The sequence below is a fragment of the Pezoporus occidentalis genome, unplaced genomic scaffold, assembly GCF_034315485.1.
Source record: "Pezoporus occidentalis ecotype Australia unplaced genomic scaffold, CSIRO_AGI_Poc_V1 ctg326, whole genome shotgun sequence".
Lineage (NCBI taxonomy): Eukaryota > Metazoa > Chordata > Aves > Psittaciformes > Psittacidae > Pezoporus > Pezoporus occidentalis.
The window spans coordinates 235,721-255,632 of record NW_026915224.1 but is presented as its reverse complement, the minus strand read 5'-3'; the positions used below and the strand labels follow the sequence as shown (position 1 = coordinate 255,632).

Sequence of the window (19,912 nt, the reverse complement as noted above, 5' to 3'; positions counted from 1 at the left end):
CAGCCCTTTGCACCCTTGGGGTGAATCCTTCATGAAGGCAGAGTGCAGCAGGACAGGTCCCCCAGGAGTAAACTGTTATTGTGAGCAGAGGCAGGTCTGTGTGAGGGTATGAGCCTACTCACAGTGGTTGGTTGGGTCAGGGTTGTAGAACAGAGCATGGCAGGGGGATTTGCACCCAACATGCTTCATGGTGGGGAAGGAAAGGGGATGTGCAAGCAAGTGGTGAGAGCAGCATGGGGTCAGTGGGAGGAATCCTGGCTTCTCACTGCTGTCCAAGAGGTGAAAGAAGCTCAAGGAACCTTCCAAAAATGTGGATGTAAGGGCAAGGTGTCACTGATTTATCAGCTGAGACAAGGGGTAGCTGCACTCCCCATCTGCCCAGCAGCAGGTGCCTGACTCCCCCTGTCCCTTAGCTGGAAGTAGACTGTGGGAGAGTGCTGCTCAGGATGACTGGGTTGAAATCAGACGTGTCTTATCTGCAGCTTCCACCTTCCAGGTAGCTGGAGATGCTGGCAGCGTTCCCTGCACCGCTCCATCTCCCACTCCACTGGCACAGCCACCCAGCGAGGGGAGGATTGCCTTATTAGCACAGCTCTTTGTGAGATGCCCTTGAGTGATTAGGGCTTTTTTTTCCAGGTGTGAATGCCAGGGGAGGCTGTACCAGTGCTTCACATTCTTTCATCTCGGCAGGGTTTTGCCCTTTCTCCCAGCGTGGTTCTGACAGCAGGCTCAGCGCTGCTGCCTGTGGAATACAAACAAAGTTCCCCATTACAGAGCATGACAGGAATTCATTCCAGGCTTTTTGTTATTTTTTTTTTTCTTTCTGGTTTTTCGCTCTTGCTGGATGCTCCAGGGGTCTCTGGAGAAGTTTTGAGAGTGGGGAATCAGTTGCTTAAACCCCTTTCTCTTAGGAGCAGGCAGCTCTCGCAGATGGGGAGGATGGCAAAGCAGCTTGAAGCTGCAATGCAATTCCCATCCGCTGACCAAGTCAGGGGAGAGGAACCAACACAGCAAGCTGTCTGCATCCCTACATCTCGTAGTAACAGCCATTAGGGCAGTTGGAAGGGTCTGTTCCCCGCTTGCTGAGCTCACAGCGCCTGCCATTAGTGCTAATGGGAGTTAGGCGCGCGCACGGAGAGGCGAGGATGCCCCTGAGCTACAAATCTACTTGGCAATTTTATTATGTAAATAAATGGTGCTTGCACATACACCTGCTGCTGCTGCTGCTTGTGGTGATGTTCATGGCAAGATACGTAAACAAACAGCGATTCCGTTCTAATAGATTTATTTCCTTTCTCGTGAGCCATTAAATTACCTCCAGATTTCACGCAGGTAGAAATCTGTAGCAACGGTGGAATCTCGCTCTGCTTCAGTGGACAGTGGCCTGCAGAGCATGACAGACACATATTACTGTCAGATGTTGTTTTGGGGGCAGGGGTAGGAGCAACTGGTATTATCCTTGTTATATGGGTGTCTTTGGATGCCCTCACCTGCCCGCAGGGCTCCCATCATCTCTGAGCAGTTTGCAGTGAGGGAAGCAGCAAACATCCCCATGTCTGGAGGATATTTGGGCTGACCCGAATGCAGACCCTTGGGGCAGCTCCTCTGTCTGATCAGAGGCTGAAGGGCTCTTCCCTTCCAAGGGGTTGAAGCAGAGCTTGCTCTGGACCTTGAGGAGGCTCTGGGCCGGGGTTTCCTAGGAAACTGATCACCCCTCTGCAGAGCATCAGCATCGGGGCTCACCAGATTCCAGCACCACTCACCAATAGATAGGATCTGCAAGGAGAACACCCAGCTCTGCTCTGAGCTGACCTGCTGGTCCCAGCCACAGGAACCTATCTCTGGGATGCAGCTGAGTCAGTGCCAGGATTGCTGCTGGTTTGAGGACCACGGTGCTAGCTCTTGTCCTGGGGCAGAGCTGGTCCAGTGGCTCTATGGGGCAGAGCTGGGTTATGGGGAAGGGTTCTGCATTACACCCAGGAGCCCTGCAACTTGCAGGGGAGGGGAGATGGCTTCCTCATGAATAATTGGTACATTATTAATATGCATGTGTGTTTTGAAGAAGTTTCAAACTCTCCCCCTCAGGAGCCTTTGATGCTTTATTAATGATTGCGGTGCACACCAAACCCTCGGCATGCTGCAGCGGGAGCAGCCCCGTGCCACTGCAGAACCAGCCCGTTTATCTTTGGTCATTGTCTTTTGTGAACCCAGGGAAGGCATTTTGCTGGTCCAAGTGAGTCGTGGATGGGCTTGAGATGCCCCAAAGAGCCACTGTGTGTGACAGGCTCTGGAGGAAGCATCAAGCTGGTCTGTGGGAGCTCGGCAAGTCTCCCTGTTGTGGCTGCACAGGGTGGAGAAGGGGTGCAAAGGCTGAAATTCAAGGTATCTTCAACTTTGTGCCCTGAATCAGGATTAACAGGAGCTTTCTCAGGTTCCCTTGTAGCTCAAAAGAGGATCCGGGAACCTGCAGAAATAATGATGTCAGAGGTTGGCTTTGATTAACTTTGATGCAGGAAGGCTGCCAGAAAAGCCTAGGGGGTTCCTAATGCATTTCCCATCTGAAGGGGTCTGTAGGACAGAGGGGGAATGGAGCCTGGTTTCAGAGACTCTGTGTGCTGCAGTGCTGGGGTGGATGGGGGTGAGTGGGGAGAGATGTGTGAGCAGGGACACGTGCTGTGACACAAGCGGCCTCTGTGAAGGAGCCCAGATCCGGAATTCCAGAGGTGCTAATTACTGTTAATTAGCTACAATTTGTGCTCATAACCTCTGCTCTTCACCAAGATGGCTGACAGCAGTGACAAACATTATTCATTTCCATGCAATAAATCAAACTAAAGTTGCTTCTGTTATTTAGCCTATCATTTAGCATTTCATTAAATAGATATGTGCACATACATCATCGTTGCCGAGGCTTTGTCAATCCCTTTCAGGAGCAAGGCTGCCTCTAATCAATCCCAGCAGTGCTGTGGAGAGGCTCTGGATTACCGTGTGCCAGGTTAAAATCTCACTGAGCATCCATCAGGCATTGGTAACTCATCAGCTGGTTGCACACCCAGCGTTCAACCAGAGTTACTAGCCCTATTGGTGGTGCTGTTGCTCCTAAAGGGAGATGTGGCTCAGGGAGACAAGGTCTCTCTTGGGTGGATGAGGTTGAATTCAGTTGGGGGCTGACCTGCAGCTGCCTCCGAGGTCTGTGTTGGAGGAAGCTTCTGCTGGGCTGGTGCTGGGCTTTCCATCACCTCCTGCATGGAAAGAGCAGCAGCCAAGGGGCTGAGAGCACTGAGCTTGGGCTCAGAGCTGCTCTGCATCATCCTAGCTGAATCTCTTAATCCTTGCATTGCAGGCAGAGTGGAGATAGATAACAGTTCATGGGGGCATTGCTGCTGTGGACAATAGCAGTAACACTGTAAGGGTGAAGCACGGTGGCAGTGCCCCACACAATAGGACATGGTGGTGGTGGTGGAGGTCAAGCAGCAGTGCTGTGGTTGCACACTGGAAAGGTCCCCTCTGTTCACTGCTGAGCTGGAGGACGCATTCACTTTCACGGTAGACAGAAATAAAGGAGAAAGTGTGGCATTAAAATGAGCCTGGAGCTACAAAGAGAAGCAATATCCTGGCACTGCAGTAAGTATTTCAGTGCTTGTAGCGCTGAAGAAGCTGAGCACCAATGCAGAACAGCAGCTACTGCTCTTGTGCAACCACAGCAGTGCTGAGCTCGGCTCCTTATGCTGAGCAGGGCTGAGCTTTCTGCCAAAGCTTTACCAACCCATCCTTGCAGTCCAGCTTGGAGTGGGGTCTCCGTTTCCTTGCACAGGACCCTGGGGTCCTGCATCTGGACCTGGGCACCTCGGGGTTCAGCCTGGGCCCTGCTTTGCCACAGCATCTTCTTACCATGGCAGCAGAACCATGGCACGCTCAGAGGAGGACTCTGCCTCTTGCTGCTCCAGGGCTGCCGGGTCCAAGCAGCTAACGGGAGCAGCTCCGTGTGGCACCACGCGTTGGATGCCCTTCTCCCTGTGCTCCATAAATAAATTCCCCTAGTCCATCCTAGCACACTGTATCAATCTTGTTTAATAGACTGGAAAGCTTATTGCATGGCGGCAGGTCGCAAAGAGTGTCGAGGTGATGGATTGCACCTTCCCGGAGTCGAGCGTCATTGATATATAATGAAATATTTATGATTTATTCCAGCTAATAAACTGGAGTGAAGTGTGTGATGTATGTGAGCAGATGGGGGATCTATTGATGCACTTTTCATTGTGTGGGGGGAAGGAGAGGTTTATGTCCGTGACGGAGACGTGTCGCACAGCCTCCCGTCCCTCTGCCCATCAAGGTGGGCACTTGGCTGCAGAGAGGACAGATGATCTAATTCCTATTGACGGCCTTTAGCACTAATCATTCGTCCACCCCACATGTCCTCCTCAGCTTTTCCCAGGCACGGGAGCCTCTGGCAGTGGGAAGAAACCATTTCTTTGGGCAATGGGCTTAGGCTGAGGTCTTGTGCCCAGAGGGATGGGAGCACAGGCAGTGTCACTGCCATGCGGCACTCTGCAGCTACCTGCTCCCATTGAGTTGGTGTTACCCACAAAGAAACCATTTACGTGGATTTAGAAGACTGGAAAGAGCAGCAAAACTTGAAACCCATAAAAAGAAGTGCTTGTCCGTGTGAGGTGCGATGGGTACACGGAGCTCATTGCTGCAGGAGGCTTCCAAAGCTGAAAGCTTGGTGTTGGGATTGAGAAGGAGCATTTCTGTGGTCTGCTGCTGGGCTGTGTGTAACAGCCTGGGATGGACCTACTCTGCAGGCTCAAGGGCAGGAGGACCTGCCTGCCAGCTGTGGCCCCACATCTGCCTGTGAGTGCCCATCACAAGCCTCGTCTGGGCCCCTGTGTGCCCCCATTCAGCTTTGTGTGCTGGGGAGAGCTGGGACTCGCTCCTACAGAGCCCTGTGAAGGCAAAGGGGGTTTAAGGGAGTTTTGCTTTGCTCTCTAAGCCAGTGAAGGGATCAGGATCAGGGATCAAGGCTCCAGCTCTTCACCACCTGCCCAGACCAATCCTACCTGGAAAATCAATCATCTTAATCACTCATGTGTGTCTTCTTTGCCAGAGGATAAGCTCTGCCTCAGCCTGGGATGGAGCAGGAGTATCAAGAGCCACTGTAGGGGAGCAGGAGGCAGGTAAGAGTTAATCCCAGGGTAGAGCAGAGATGCACAACCTCCTGCCCACTGCTTTGGGTGTGAGCAGCCATCCAGGCAACCCACCCTATCCTACCAGCTGTTCCTGTTTCTGCCTAATTAGCCTCCAGATCAGCTTGCTTGGAGATCCTCTGCTGAAAGGCACCGGAGAAGGGCAAAGACTGATTATTCCAACTGCATCCCTGTGAGCTTCCCTGAGCTCTGCCAGCTGGGACCCTGGTGGTCCCCCCAACACGCTCCTTTGGCAAGAGCAGTTCCCCAGGTACAGGCAGTGCAGAGGAATGCTCCAGCCCTTCCCCTTGGAAATGAGGGATCATTGTGCCAGGAGAGCAGCTGACAGCAGGGCATTCCTTCTGGATATTGAGGGGGGGAAGCTTAAAGGTTCCTGAAAGAGCAGATATTGAGCCTGGAAGGAGTGGGGCTGGGAACCATATGGGTCCCTTCTGTGTCCCTGCAGGTCGGTGTCTCCTGGAGAGGTGGCTGTGAGACATCCCCGCTCTCAGAGGAGCGCTGGGCTGTGCTCTGCATGAAGCGCTTGAAAGCCAAGCCTCCAATATCTGGCGTGATTCATTAACAGCAAAAGGTGTAATTAATATTAGAGAGCGCTCAAACCGCATTCTGCTGCTGGCAGGGGAGAGCCCACCAGCATCCCTCCTGCGCCGTGATGGCCCCAGAGACCCGGCCTGCTTCCCGCAGCTCTTCACCTCCCAGTTTTTCCACAGGCACTTCTGAAACCTGTAAAAGCTGCTCCAGCAGCCAGGAAACTGTTAAAGGAGCAGCTCCAGCCTGCTGGGTCAGCAAGCACTTTGCACCAACAGCAAATCACTTAGCTGGTACCATGGGGGAAGCCCAGCCTTGCCTGAGAGCACCATTTACCAGGGTGAGGGCTGTGCCCCACGCAGGGGAGTGTTCTGCAGCATCTGATCAGGTCTCTTGAGCTCCCCATGAGAGCATTAGCTGCCACCATAGCAGGAGGGTAAAACGATCCACTTTTTGCTTCTCAACAGAATATTCCCTGTCAAAGAGGTGTTTTTCTCTGTATTTTGTGCTGCGCAGTGCTTGGTCTGCAAAAGCACCATGTAATTGAGGACACTTGCAGACCCTTCTGCCATTGGGTGCCCTGGGGACATGGAGTCATGGGTGTCCCAGCTCTCCTGTCCTTCTCAAGCTGGACCAGGTTTGATGGTATACAAAGGTGGGCTGAGTCTTTCTCCTCTGACACCGCAGCTGGGCACGATGCTGCTACTGGTGCCTCCTATGGCAAAGACCACAGTGTGCTTCTGTCTCCATTGCCAAGCCCTACCAGTGTGGGATCTGCCTAGCTTCAATCCTGCCCAGCATCTGCAGCTGCAGACATCAAAATCCACCTGGCTGGGTGCTCCCAGGTCAGTCAGTGTTTGTGGTGTTGGTTTGCAAACCTTGCAGCACACATCCATGGGTCCCCGTCCCGTCCTGCCTCCCATCTGCTGCGACGGCACAGCTTGGGGAACGCCTGCCGCATCCCTTGTGGGGAGCTTCAAACACAAAGACATAGGTGTGTAAATAACGTGGGGCTGGTGACAAACCTCCCAGAAGCCAGGACAGGCCGTGTGACAGGCTGCAAGCCGGCGTGGTGCCGCGTTGCTCTCGTGTTGTAGCAGCTGAAGCTCGCACGTCGCAGCGCAGCCGACACTGTCGCTGCCGCGAAGCTGGTGACACGTGTTACCAAACAAGCTCTCGTCTCCCCGTCCTTCCTGGCACCCCGGTGACATCTGTCCCCGGTGAGCAGCGATGTTGTGTCGAGGGTGGCAGCTCCCGTGTGTCAGCCTCCCCACAGAGCCCATTTGCAGGGATCAGGTCTTTGTTTCACAAAGCCTGGTCAGCCAGAACCATTACAAGGGCGGCTGTCGCTATTCATTCCTTGGGCAGACCCAGCTCTGCATCGAGATTGGGCTGAAGTTGCTGTTCCTTATGGTTTACCTGGAAAGTCTCATTTTTCCCTGCACACTTCAGAACTCTCCAAGCAGCTCAGCACTTCATTTCATTCCTCCAGCCCAAGAGCTCTCTTGGTCAATACTTGGTTCAAATGTTTGCTCATGATAACTTTGATGTAGAAGTGTTTGCCAGGAACAAACTGACCTGTGGGTGAGGAGCTGCAAGGAGGGTTTGCTCCTGTTGCTCTGCTCTTGGGAGCAAAGAGCCTCTTGTTCGGCACGTCCCAGGAGAGCAGCTCAGGCACCGTGTTAGTCACTGGGAGCTCTCGCTGCTCTCTGAAAGAGGTGCACAAAGTAAAGGCCATAGTGGCAGGATCACAAGGGCCCTTTCATCTTTGCAGTGAGCATTTCACAACTTGAAGAACCTCATTGCAGAAATCACTGTGGTTTCAGTTTGGAAATAGGGGCTCCATTGCAGCACGTCTGCTTCTCAGAGTTCATTTGGGCAAGGCATGCAGCTATGGTATGGCCATTGACAAGGAACTATCATCTACAGACAACCCTTCCCATAAGGAGATCTTACCCAAAAGCCAGCCTGCTGCCCGTTATATTTATATATATACACATACATAGACACATGTATAGGCTGCTGGAGGACTCTTCATCAGGGACTGTAGTGATGGGATAAAGGGGAATGGGTTCAAACTGCAACAGGGGAAGTTCAGGTTGGATATAAGGAGGAAGTTCTTTACTGTGAGGGTGGTGAGGCACTGGAATGGGTTGCCCAGGGAAGCTGTGAATGCTCCATCCCTGGCAGTGTTCAAGGCCAGGCTGCACAGAGCCTTGGGTGCCATGGTTTAGTGTGAGGTGTCCCTGCCCATGGCAGGGGGTTGGAACCGGATAATCTTAAGGTCCTTTCCAACTCAAACCATTCTGTGATTCTATGTATATATACGTGTGCATATATTTGCATGTATATATATGCATATATATATATATATACACATATATAAAAGAGGCCAAGGCATGTTGGATGGTGTTTTGAGCAACCTGCTCTAGTGGAAGGTGTTCCTGCTCCTGGCAGGGGGCTGGCACCGGATGAGCTTTAAGTCCCTTCCCACCCAGCCCATCTATAGTTCTGTGATTACATATATGTATGTGCAGCCCCCCCAGCTGAGCCTGTTCAGTATGCAGCTCAGCAGAGCCTATAACATTTCGCAGAACAGATGCCCACTGAGCATCTTGAAACAAATCCAAAGGTAGCGGTGACGGCTGCTGTCAGGGAAACAATAATCCCATGGCCTCGCCAGCATCAGCTGCGCTGCAGCCCCGGAGCCGAGCCACGTGCGACGGAGGCTTCTGCTGCTGCCTGCTTTGTCTGATGAAAGGAGCCCTGTTGGAGGTGGCCCGGGCAAGCAGAGGTGGGGATGTGGTGTCAGAGACCGTAATCTTCTCATCAGCCAAAATCCCCTTCCCCACGCAGCTGGCTGCTCCTGCCTCTGTGTTGTGGGGAGCATCGGAGCACGGGCTCTGCTGTCCTCACCCCGCTGTTGTGTGCTGCTCCTGGGCCAGAGGGCCCCCGAAACCAGAGCAGGAGCAGGGCAGCTCCAGAGGCAGGACAGGAGGAGGACGAGCTGTACCTTTGGGCTGGTGGGGCTCCTCTGCCCACAGCAGCTCCAGAGCCCTGCTCTGAGGGATTTGAAAGCTTGAACAAGGAGGAGAAGTGGCAGTTGTCCCCATTTCACAAAAGCAGAGGTGGTGGAGCAGGATCACACAGGTATTAAACCCTTCCATGGCATCCCTCCTGTCCCTGTGCTGATGAACTGGGTGCTCCCTGGGAGCACTTGTGAGCCACCGGCACGGCCAACTGGAAAAGAGGATCAACAGAAATGTGGTTTAAAGCGGTGTCATCTCATGGGGGGAGAGATCCATTCCCCACCCAGAAATCTCCCCATTGCCTCTTGTTGCCCCTGCCTGCCCAGGAGGTACCCACATGGGCAAAGCCCTAAGGGGCGGCTGGGCAAGGTGCCCCATGGTCTGCAGCCCGCTGCAGGTGTCAGAAGCAGCCGGGGCAGGCAGGATGGATGGAGCTCAATGCCTGTATGGGCTGCTCGCAGGGGCTGGGTGGACACCTGCACCAGCAGGCACAAGGACTCACGTTGGGAGCCCCAAGGTGACAAGCACAACCCTTGCCATTGACCCTCGGCGCAGTGCTAGGGTTGGAAATGATGCTCGCAGCTCCGTTCGCAGCAGCAAGTGGGGGTGAGTCATTAAGCAAACAACAGCATCCTTTTAACTAGTCTCCCTGGCCCAGGAAATCCCCGCTGGCCTGGGAGGCAGCGAGCGCTGGATGTGCCGGCGCACATGCTGTCTTGATGTGCTCGGCTGGTAGCAGATGGCGCGGGGCAGAGGGTAATGTGGCTGTCCTCGGCGGACGGCGGTCCCCTGGAGCGAGCTCTGTCCTGTCAGCTCGGGAAGTGACAGCAAGACCCTGACAGGAGAGAGGAGGCAGAAAGAAAGAGATGGGGGGGGGGGGAAATTACAGAGCTCGTCCCCGAAGCTCACAATAGTCACAATAATAATGCTAACCACCCGTCACGCTGCGCTGCTGACGGGGCTTCAGGGATGCGTGTGAGATGCTGTGATGGTGTTTGTGGGGAGCATGGGGGTGGAGGCTGAGTGGTGAGGAGGGGGTCTCCTCTCCGTGCCCGGTCTGAAATGACTCTTTCTCCTGCCCCTTGCTGTGTGGGGGAACATAAAGAAGGGCAACACCTTGGGAAATGCTGGTGGTGGCCATGCAGGGATGGTGGTGGTGGCTATGCAGGAATGCTGGTGACAGCCATGCAGGGATGCTAGTAGTGATCATTCATACACTGACACTGGTGGTGGCTATGCAGGAATGCTGGTGATGTCCATGCAGGGATGCTGGTGGTGGCCGCGCAGGGATGCTGGTGGTCGCCATGCAGGGATGCTGGCAGTGGCCATGCAGGGATGCTGGTGGTGGCTATGTGGGGATGCTGGTGACGGCCATGCAGGGATGCTGGTGGTGATCGTACAGTGATGCTGGTGGTGGCCGTGCAGGGATGCTGGTGGTGGCTGTGCAGGGATGCTGTCAGTGGCCATGTAGGGATGCTTACACACGTACTGGATGCTCAGGCTGCTGCCAGCTCAGGTGTTTTATTATGGTACATGCGCCCTGGAATCCCAATGCCACAAGCAAAGCACAGAGACTTCCCTGACTGGAAACGGGCTCTGAGGCCAGGCAATGCCGGGGTTTGAGTGTCTCATTCTGCCTGGACCCCATGTACAGGGGGTGGGAGTGGGATAGAGACAAGACCAAGGTGACAGGCTCTGCCCTATCAGTTCACTTTGCAAGCAAGCTCCAGAGAAATCATCTCGGGCTGACACGTCCCCAACAGACACAAGGACACAAAGGGATGTGAATTCAGTCCTTGCTCATTGTAGGGAGAGATAAGGGGAGTGACGACTCCGTGCAGGTAAAGAGCCCTTCAGCTTTCACATCCAAGACCTTGGTGCAAAGAAATCTCCTGCCCCCACATCCCAGTCATCCCTTGGACCTGTCCCTGGGACCATTCTCCCCATCACGGAGAAGATGAAAATGCAAATGTGGCAGCTTTCATGTGCCTAAACCCTGAAGAGCTACATGGGAACTGTGTGTCATTGAACCAGGTCTTAATTCCCTCTCTTCTCCCTGTCTTCTCTGTATGAATAAGCAGCTCCTGATCTCCCTGCCAAAAGCTCATGGCTCTTGTTCCCCCGTTGCCATGTTTTAATTAACGTTTGCTCTCCAGTCCTGTGTCAGTCACACATGCCACAGTGATACCGGACATGGAAGGTAGTTTATCACAGCAGTAATGAATTCCTTTCAACCCAAGCAGCCAAACACCCAGAGAGCCCCAGTTTAAAACTCTCTCACAACTCTCAAATATTCCAGACAGCGTTCAGCATCCACAGGAGTGCCAAGAGGCAGGCAGGCAAATACAGCACCAATTAATCATTCCCTGGCTGAACTGAGCAGGATGAGCTGCTCGGGATTCTGGCATGTGCCAGCTGAGCAGGGACGCGGCTCTTCTGGGGAGCAGCCCAAATTTCACAACTGATTCTGGTATTTCACTGCTCTGACTCTGTAAATCCCTGAGCGCTCGCTCCTGTGCAGGCACCACATTGCGAGCTCTGCGGTGTGCCAGAGGTGAGCTGGAAACGGGGTTTTGTAAAACCATGGGGCTGGTGGTGTGTGCTGCGGTACCTGGCATGAGAAACGTGCCGGGAGCACGGCAAAGCAGCACTGATGGGGGATAAGGAGCAGAGGGAGAAAGGGGAGCAAGGTGGGGTTCAGTGATGTGAACACTGGGGGATGCTCACCTCCGCTGGGGTGACACTGAGCCCCCCAGAGAGCGGGGTCCCCATCCCTGAAGGGGAGGACTGGGGTCTGTGTAGTCTTTGGCCCCGGGGATGCTCTTCCCGTGGCCACCCAATGAAGTCCCCATCCCCGTGCCCTCAAAGTGCTCCTTCCACAGCCTCCCCTCAAACCAGAGGTCCAGCACATCCTCCTGGCTCAATGGGCTCCCAGCCACAGGGATGCTGCTGTCCAGGACCCCATCCTGTCCTCATACTTTGAACATGTGCCTGGATGGAGGGCAAGGCAAACACATGGAACTCCTGCAACCCCAGCAGTGCTGCTTCACCCTGCGTTGTTGGGAGCTGCTTTTTCCTCACTGCCAATCTCTGTGTCACCTCCATGCCGGGGCTTTCCAGCAAGCAATGAGATGAGTCTGTGAGTGAAGCTGCTGCGGGGAGCGGGACGGGTGTGTGGACACAAAGGCAGCACATATCATTAAGGAGAGGATGGAGACTGATGTGCAGGGGGGAGCTAAGGGCCCCCCTGGTGCTACCATCAAGGCTCTGAAATGGAAATGCGAGGTCCCCAGACCCCCCCTCTTCACCCACCGGTTGGCAAAGGCTCTATTAGCAGGATGTGAGTAATCATCTTAAGTAGCTATCAAAGTGCACCAGCTTGTTAAGCATTTAGCCAGGTTGTGCTGACATGACCTCTCTCCTCAATCTTCCCAGCGTTGGCTCAAGCAGCTAATTACTGGATCACACCTGCCACACGCCTGCAGAAAGGACAGGTCATATCCAACGTGTTGCTTAGGACACTCATCTTCCTAACATCACCCCCAACATTCTTCTATTAGGAGTCATGCAGGAGAGGAGGGAAGCGCCCTTGGCAAGCCGTGGGTGCTCCCAGCTGGCAGTGCCCAGGGCAAGGGCTGCTGCAGGGGATGGCAGGGGCTGGTGGCTGTGGTCAGAGCACCTACATGGTGCTTTTGCTGCTGGGAAAGACCCGCTGTGGGTTTCATGGGCTGCTGGAGGAGGGTGTTTCATTACTGGGAGGAAGAGGAGGCTGGGGATTGTGCGATGGAGGATGAGCAGCCCTGGTGATGCCAGGGATCCAGAAGGAATTATGTCCTGCTGGGATGGGACAACTGAGGTCCTTGTGACTGGTGATTGCCAGAAAGATGAGGAAGGGCCTGAGCTAGAGCCTGCTTGTCCTGTGGTCCGTGTTCAGAGTGTGCTGGGGAAACATCCACCTGCAGCAATGGCTCCCATTTCCATTGCTTCCATATTAAATGACTTCTGGCTTCATAGCCTTATTCTTCCCTTTCCCTCCACAGAAAAGCAATGGCTGTCTGCTCTCTGCATGACCCTGGGAGCAGGCTGTTGTGTGAGGAAGTCTAATATCCCATCCATGGGGGTCTCTGCAGAGATGCTCTCAACTGTAGGGCTAAGTGTGGGCTCACAGGGAGCTGGGCTCGGTGCCTGCTGAGGGCATCACAGGCTGAGAACATTGGGGCTGTTCAGCCTAGAGAAGAGAAGGCTGCATGGAGACCTCATAGCAGCTTCCAGTGTCTGAAAGGGAGCTATAGGGATGCTGGGGAGGGACTCTTCATTAGGGACTGTAGTCATAGGACAAGGGGTAATGGGTTAAAACTGAAACAGGGTTGGATCTAAGGCAGAAGCTCTTCCCTGTGAGGGTGCTGAGGCGCTGGCACAGGGTGCCCAGAGAAGCTGTGGCTGCCCCATCCCTGGCAGTGTTCAAGGCCAGGTTGGACACAGGGGCTTGGAGCAAGCTGCTCTAGTAGAAGGGGTCCCTGCCCGTGGCAGGGGTTGGAGCTGGATGGGCTTTAAGGTCCTTTCCAATCCAAACCATTCTGTGATCACCTGAGCATCGCATCCACGTGTCAGGAAAAGCAGAGAAGCGAGGGGATGGCCTCTGACAGATCCTGCTTTGCTTTTCAGGAGACACAGCAGCGTACAAGGACGGTGTTTACTGGATCAAGGGCCGCACCTCAGTAGACATCATCAAAAACGGGGGGTTCAAAATCAGCGCTCTGGAGGTGGAGCGTCATCTGCTCGCGCACCCGCACATCACAGGTACGCTCCCTGTGTGCTGAGGAGGAGCGGGGTGTGTGAGCACAGCTGCAGGGTCAGCCCTGCCTCTGTGGGTGCACACAGGAGGCTGCCCGAGGGCTCATGCCTGGAGGCTCTTTCCCAACCACCCCATTAGTGAGGCCGGGCCCGCTGTTAGTTGTCTCCTGGGGCTCAAGCCCCGTAGCCCGTGGCTGGGTGCTGAGTCAGCAGCAGCTCCCATCTGATTTTGGAAATGAGCCTATAATTAAATCTGTCCTGCCCCTGTGTGTGACCCTGCGCGAGGGGATAGCAGCAGTGCCCCCGGCTCCACACCACGGTGTACATCATCCTCCTCCCTCTTGACTCTTAAATACCTCAAACCATCCAGCTTCCTGCCTTTCCCTCGGTGAAAAGCCCTGTTCTTGTGTCACCACAAAGGCACGCAGTGTTTTCCCGTGCTAACACCCCATGGAATTTTCCCCCAAGCACTCCAGGGCTGAACCCCTCTTCTGCCCTACCCTGACCCCCAAATTCACTCGGGTTTCTCAGGCTCTCTCCAATCCCTCTGCAGACGTGGCTGTGATCGGGCCTCCGGACATGGTGTGGGGCCAGCGGGTCAGTGCTGTTGTGCAGCTGCGCAAGGGTGAGATGCTCTCTGTGAAGGACCTGAAGGACTGGGCCAGGTAAGATGCCACAGGGCAGTGCATGGTGAGCAGCATGGCATGGGGAGAGCAGGCCCAGAGCTTGCAGCATCCTCATCAGAGACAGGTCAGCGGAGGGATGAAGGGATGGCCAGCAGTGACACAGTGCCTCAGGCTCTGGGGATGGAGAAGAGACCACAGTTCCAACCGGGTCCCCAAGCACACTAGATAAGGGAAGGAAATGAGCCTCTTTCTTACCCCAACAGTGCCTTGATAAACAACATGCACGGTGCAGCCAAGTGGCTCCTACCCTGCAGCCCTGAGCCCAGACACTGGCAGATGGCACGGAGCAACCACTGGCGCAGGGGAAGCTTCGTGTTTTCTCAGCAGCAAGAACATTTGCTCAGCTTTTCCCCAGTGCTGCTGTGACTGCTCCTTCCTGCTTCCTACCTGCTGGAAGCCAGCCCAGTCCCAGCAAACCCCAGAGACCTCTCCCGTAGAGTTTAGAGAGTGTGGGAGACACCAAAGCTCCTTGATCTCACTTGAAACCATCACAGTACCAATGAGCATGGCACAGAGCAGCCACCTGCAAGGGTTCAGCGTGAAAACCTTCACCTCCTCATTCAAATCAGTCAGGGAGCAGCCAGTGCCAAAGTTTTGGGCATCACTCATGGGAGCGTAAGCAGGCGGGAGCCAGGAAGCAGAATCAGTGGGTTTATCGCTAATATTCCATTAGCAAAATATTTAATAGCAGATCCTTTTCCTGGCGGCTCCCTCCTTCAGGCTGCGGATATTTTTGGTGCTATTTTGCAAGCGGCAGGAGCACTTGTTTCATCAGGGGCTGCGCAGCAGCCAATTAAAGATTTCCCCTGGATTTGCAAAAATCACAGTTGGGGGACTGTGATTTAGCAAATGCAAGGAAGATGCTGGCTGGCCGCTGCTGCTCTGATTAAACAGTTACGTACTGGGGGAAGAGAAGCAAACAAAGAAACCAAAGCCATAGGGATGGCTGCTGGGGCAGGTGGGGGCAAGCCCCTGACAGAGTGTCCCTGCAGTGTGCACACACCTTACCCCTCGGGTTGCTGGCTACCTGGGACTGCTGCTCCGTGAAGGGCAGCCCGTGGCTTATGCTGGATTTCAGTCATCCCAGAGTGGTTTGGGTTGAAGGGACCTTAAAGCTTCACCCAGCTCCAGCCCTTGCCATGGGCAGGGACCCCTTCCACTGGAGCAGCTTGCTCCAAGCCCCTGTGTCCAACCTGGCCTTGAACACTGCCAGGGATGGGGCAGCCACAGCTTCTCTGGGCACCCTGTGCCAGCGCCTCGGCACCCTCATAGTGATGAAGCTGATGAATTTCCTAAACGTCCTGCCCCTTCTTAGACAGACTCAGCCTGTCCTGGTCCATACAGAGTCTGGTGCCCTGGGGTTCTCCATTCAGGACCCTCTTTAGCCTCAGGACAGGAGTGATGGAGAGCAGGGAAGGGATGCTTCACTGTGCTGCATGGTGGTTACTCATTCCTAAGCTTCCTGGCAGAACCACTGGTGACCCCAGCAGATCCCTTCATCCATCACCCATGGCTGTGCTTAGTGGGTCACCCGGGTGTCCCTGGCACAGAGCAAGGGGCTGCACTCAGCCCCTCATGTGCTCCCCTTCCAGGGTGTTCCCCTTGTCCCTGCACGTCTCTTCCCATCACAGTCCCCAGCTCTATGGGTAGACGTGACCCTGTTTTCCCCATGCAGATCAAGGGCAGGTGCCCTTGAAATAACAGCCCCCAGAGGGCCGAGGGGTGTCTGCCTACCCGGCTGCTGCTCCCTGCCCAGCGCTGGCTCCAGGCACCGCTCCGGCTCCCCCCTCCTGCCTCTCCCTCTCGCCCTGTCTCTCCCCTTTATTTTTTATGTCACTTAACATTCGCCTGGCCCCTTTTCTCGCACTCCCTGGCAGGAGACACATGTCCCTCTTCAGAGTGATTCATTTTGCAGCTTTTGCCTCCAATCGTGCTTCCCGGCGACAGGCGCCATCCTGAGTTAGAGGCATCCATATGGCAGGGGGTGCTGGTGGCAGGGGGAGGAGGGCTGGGCGATGGTTGAAGGGCTCAGCAGACTTGGCATCTCGCATTAGAAACAGTGCCAGGATGCTGCCGGAGCTGGGCACAGCCCCAGGTTGGTGACACACAGGCAGCAGAAGGCAGGAGAGCCCCCCTCCGTGTTCTGCAAAGGGCACGGGGACGATGCTCGGTGCTCAGACTCCCTCCCAGTGCAGGAAGACACCCCCCCCATGGGCTGGAGCACACAACTGTGAGTCACTGACAGGTCACCAGCGCATGTACCTGGGGACGTGACCCACCTGCAGTCTTGGTCCTCAGGGTCTGGCACCAGGAACATGTGGTGTCCAGCATCCATCTGCATGGAAAAGATGCTGCACACACAGTTTTCCCATGCCTTGCCTTACTAGTGGGGCTGAGTGCAGCAGATAGACCTTGGGTACCAGTAACAGGGTGCATTGCCAGCCCAAAACACAGCAATCAGAATCATAGAATCACCCAGGTTGTAAAAACCTTTAAGATTACAAGTCCAACCCTTACCCCAGGACCACTAAGTCCGTCCCTAGATGAGCCAGGTCCAGCTGTGGCTGGCGCAGCTCAGCTGTACACCGTGACAGGCTGCAGGACACAGGGTCCCAAATCAAATCCTCCACACGTCCAGTGGCATTTGTGGGGGCTAGGGAGGGGCTGGAAGTGCTCTTCCTTGGTTCCACACCGCACTTGTGCGTTGCAGGGAGATCATGGCACCGTACGCCATCCCGACCGAGCTGATCGTGGTGGAGGAGATCCCGCGCAACCAGATGGGAAAAGTCAACAAGAAGGAGCTTCTGCAGCGCTTTTACCCAGCCTAGTGCACAGCCTGGGGCCAGGACTGGGAGCCTGGGGAGGTTTGGTCCTCGGCCACATCCATTCTCCCTCCACAAAGGCACTCACAGGGTGCCAGCAGTGATTTGCAGATGCAGGTCTGGGCTCACTGCAGTCTGGTCCGTGAATAAAGTTCAATGAAAGTAGGATTCATCCCATATATAGTCCCTTTGGCTGAACTGAGCCAGAGCTGCAGGGCCACCTTCCTTATGGGTACTAGTCGCCATTGCCATTACAGCTCTTCCTCAGGCCACGTACGACTCATGCCCGGATAAAAGGACTCTTTAAATTAAACTCCTGCCTTCAGACAGCTACGGGGATGCCTGGTAATATTGCATCTTCTCTTCAACGTATTTTATAGAGAAGAAGAGCCCCAGAGAGTGAGCGGGTTATAAAATCACAGCATCATAGAATAGTTAGGGTTAGAAAGGACCTTAAGATCATCTAGTTCCAACCCGCCTGTCACTGGTGGGATCCTGCTCTCCACAGGATGCCCCATCCTCTGCCACAGATGGGTACCATCCACCTCCTTCCTCCATCAAGCACTGCCTGCGTTTCCCTGCAGAAGTGAAGAATGAATACAAACCCACAAGTAACTACCAGCTGTGTGTAACATCCCAGTGCATCCCCCCACCCAGGGGGTCCCACATGGAGCAACAGCAGAGGTGCCAGCACCACGGGGACATTGGTTGTTCCTCCACCTGCGACACACATCCTGTAACAGAGGGGGAAAGACTAGGGCAGGGATAGCTTCAAAGGGCTTGCAGTGACCCCCATGTGATAAGAGAGCCTTAAAGCATCAAATCATATGCAAAGAGCCCAGGAAGATGGGGAGGAAGACTGTGACCAGGCAGGCACTGGAGATGGGCTCGGTTTTGGGCACAGCACAGGGTGAGGGCAGAGCTGAGCAGTGTGTGGGAAGCACTGGGGAGCTGCTGCAGCATGAATGACACTGCATGTGCACTCACCCCTGTGTCTGTGTGTGTGCTGGCACCAGTGCCCACGTCTGAAGGTCACTGATGTCCTAGAGGACAGGCAGTATGGATAAACCCTACCTTTATACACAGGATTTTGTCCCGTTTGACTCCATGCGTGAGCTGCTGGCCGGTGGGCAGTGAGGGTCAATAACATCAGCAGGGAGTGGTGGCCATGGGGACAGTGCACTGGGGAGGCAGCGTGTCAGGAGGATGCTGCTCCGGTCCTGTCGGTGCCAAGGGGCTGACAGGGAGCCCCAGATTCCCTTATCAGCTGATATGGCCCTGGAAGCACCGGGGAGGACAAGAGGAACAGGGAGCACAGGTGATTGCATCACATCCCTTTGTGAGGGTCAGCGGAGCCCTGAACATCAGGGAGGACAGTTAGTGAGTGTGGAGAGGACGGCTGGGCAGTGGGAGCAGGGATGGGACAGGGATGGGGAAAAGGGGAAGAGGATGTGGATGGAGATTTCTCCACTGCCATCCCTCCACCCCAGCCAACCTGCACGGACAGGTCCAGCCATGCACCCACTCTGTGCATCCCGGTACCCTGCCCACAGCAGCATCCACCAGCTCCTGGATTTTGGTACCTCAGGTTCAGAAGGGGTCAGGACAGGACCCGCGGGAGCACCAGGGACACACAGAGCTCACGCAGCCGTACCTCACTGTCCCACAGCACCCAGCGTGTCCCTTCACCACAGTGCATGGAGCAGAGCACCAGCAGCCCTCACCGGTCTGTGGGAGGGACTGAGTGGATCCTTTGTTAAAACATCAACGATGCAGTAAATTTTTTAACTTACCGAATAGATCAATATCAAATTATCATGTCTCACATTCATAACTCTTAAGCAAGCAACAATGGAGAGAGACAAGGTCACTGGAGAATAAATAGCAGCAAAAGCTCTTAATGATCTATCATTCTCGACAACCCCAGGCACCCAGCACCAGCCCGGTGACAAGATCATTAATAAAACTCTGCAGGAACGCTATCGATTGCTTTGATGGATGATCACAGGTAGCAAATACTGTAAAACACCTGGCTGTCACACACTGAAAGCAGTAGCTTGACTCACACCTCAGCGCAGGGACCCGGCTGTGCCACGTTTTCTCCTTGGTGGCCAGGAGGGTGGTCCCCCCACTTTGGAGCTGCCATCCGTGCTGGACCCATGATCCCCACCTCCACTTCCCCAGCGCTGTTCATCCCTGTAGATAGGGCTGTTAATTAGAAGCCTCATTAAAGCACCTGGGTATGGTGCCCCGGAGCCCACGCTGGCAGCTGAGATGGACAGAGATGGGTTTTGGTGACCATTGGGTGAACCTGGAGACCCGCTCTATCCCTTCACCGCTGGATGCAGCCCCAGGACACCAACACAGCCAGGGCCTCAGGAATGGATGGGTGTCCTCAAGGCCATGGGCTCTGCTCTGAATCCATCAGGGACACAGGGGGTGCTGCGTGCATCCCCCCACAGCTCCAGGTGCTTCGCTTGCGAGCCACGTCCGCATTGACGGTCTGATCATATGTACACAACCATTCAATTACCCCGTAATGGCTACAGGCTATTAAGCCATCAATCTCCTTCATTAAGGCCTGCCAGGCCTGTCCCCACACCGTGCAATAAAACCATTAAAACAACAACAACAACCCAAAGTAGCATCTTTAATGGTTGGTTCTAACACCCTCCCCAGTGCTGATTCTGGCCATCTCCTGCTGCCTGCAGCCAGCCCTGGGGCACCCAGGGACCTGCTCCCTTCAAGTGAGGTATTGCCTTGCTGGGGGGGGTCCCCAGGGACCCCCACACACCTCCGTGCTCCCTCAGCTTCTCCCAGCAGCTTCCCCTGCCCCAGGCTCAGCA

At 54.8% G+C, this 19,912-nt stretch overlaps 1 protein-coding gene across 5 annotated transcripts in view; it reads left to right on the top strand.

The window, feature by feature from the left end:
• Window positions 1–17,243, top strand: part of ACSF3 (acyl-CoA synthetase family member 3) — a 77,579-nt gene extending 60,336 nt beyond the window's left edge. For 4 of the 5 annotated variants that reach the window (XM_062628971.1, XM_062628970.1, XM_062628973.1 and 1 more), the window contains 3 exons: window positions 13,430–13,564; window positions 14,112–14,223; window positions 16,955–17,243. In XM_062628971.1, the coding sequence (XP_062484955.1) occupies window positions 13,430–13,564; window positions 14,112–14,223; window positions 16,955–17,072 (365 nt within the window). In that variant the 3' untranslated portion in view covers window positions 17,073–17,243. Of the gene's footprint in view, window positions 1–13,429; window positions 13,565–14,111; window positions 14,224–16,954 lie in introns of those variants that run through there. The other variant, XR_009966691.1, reaches the window with a different exon arrangement.
• Window positions 17,244–19,912: the final 2,669 nt, after the last annotated feature.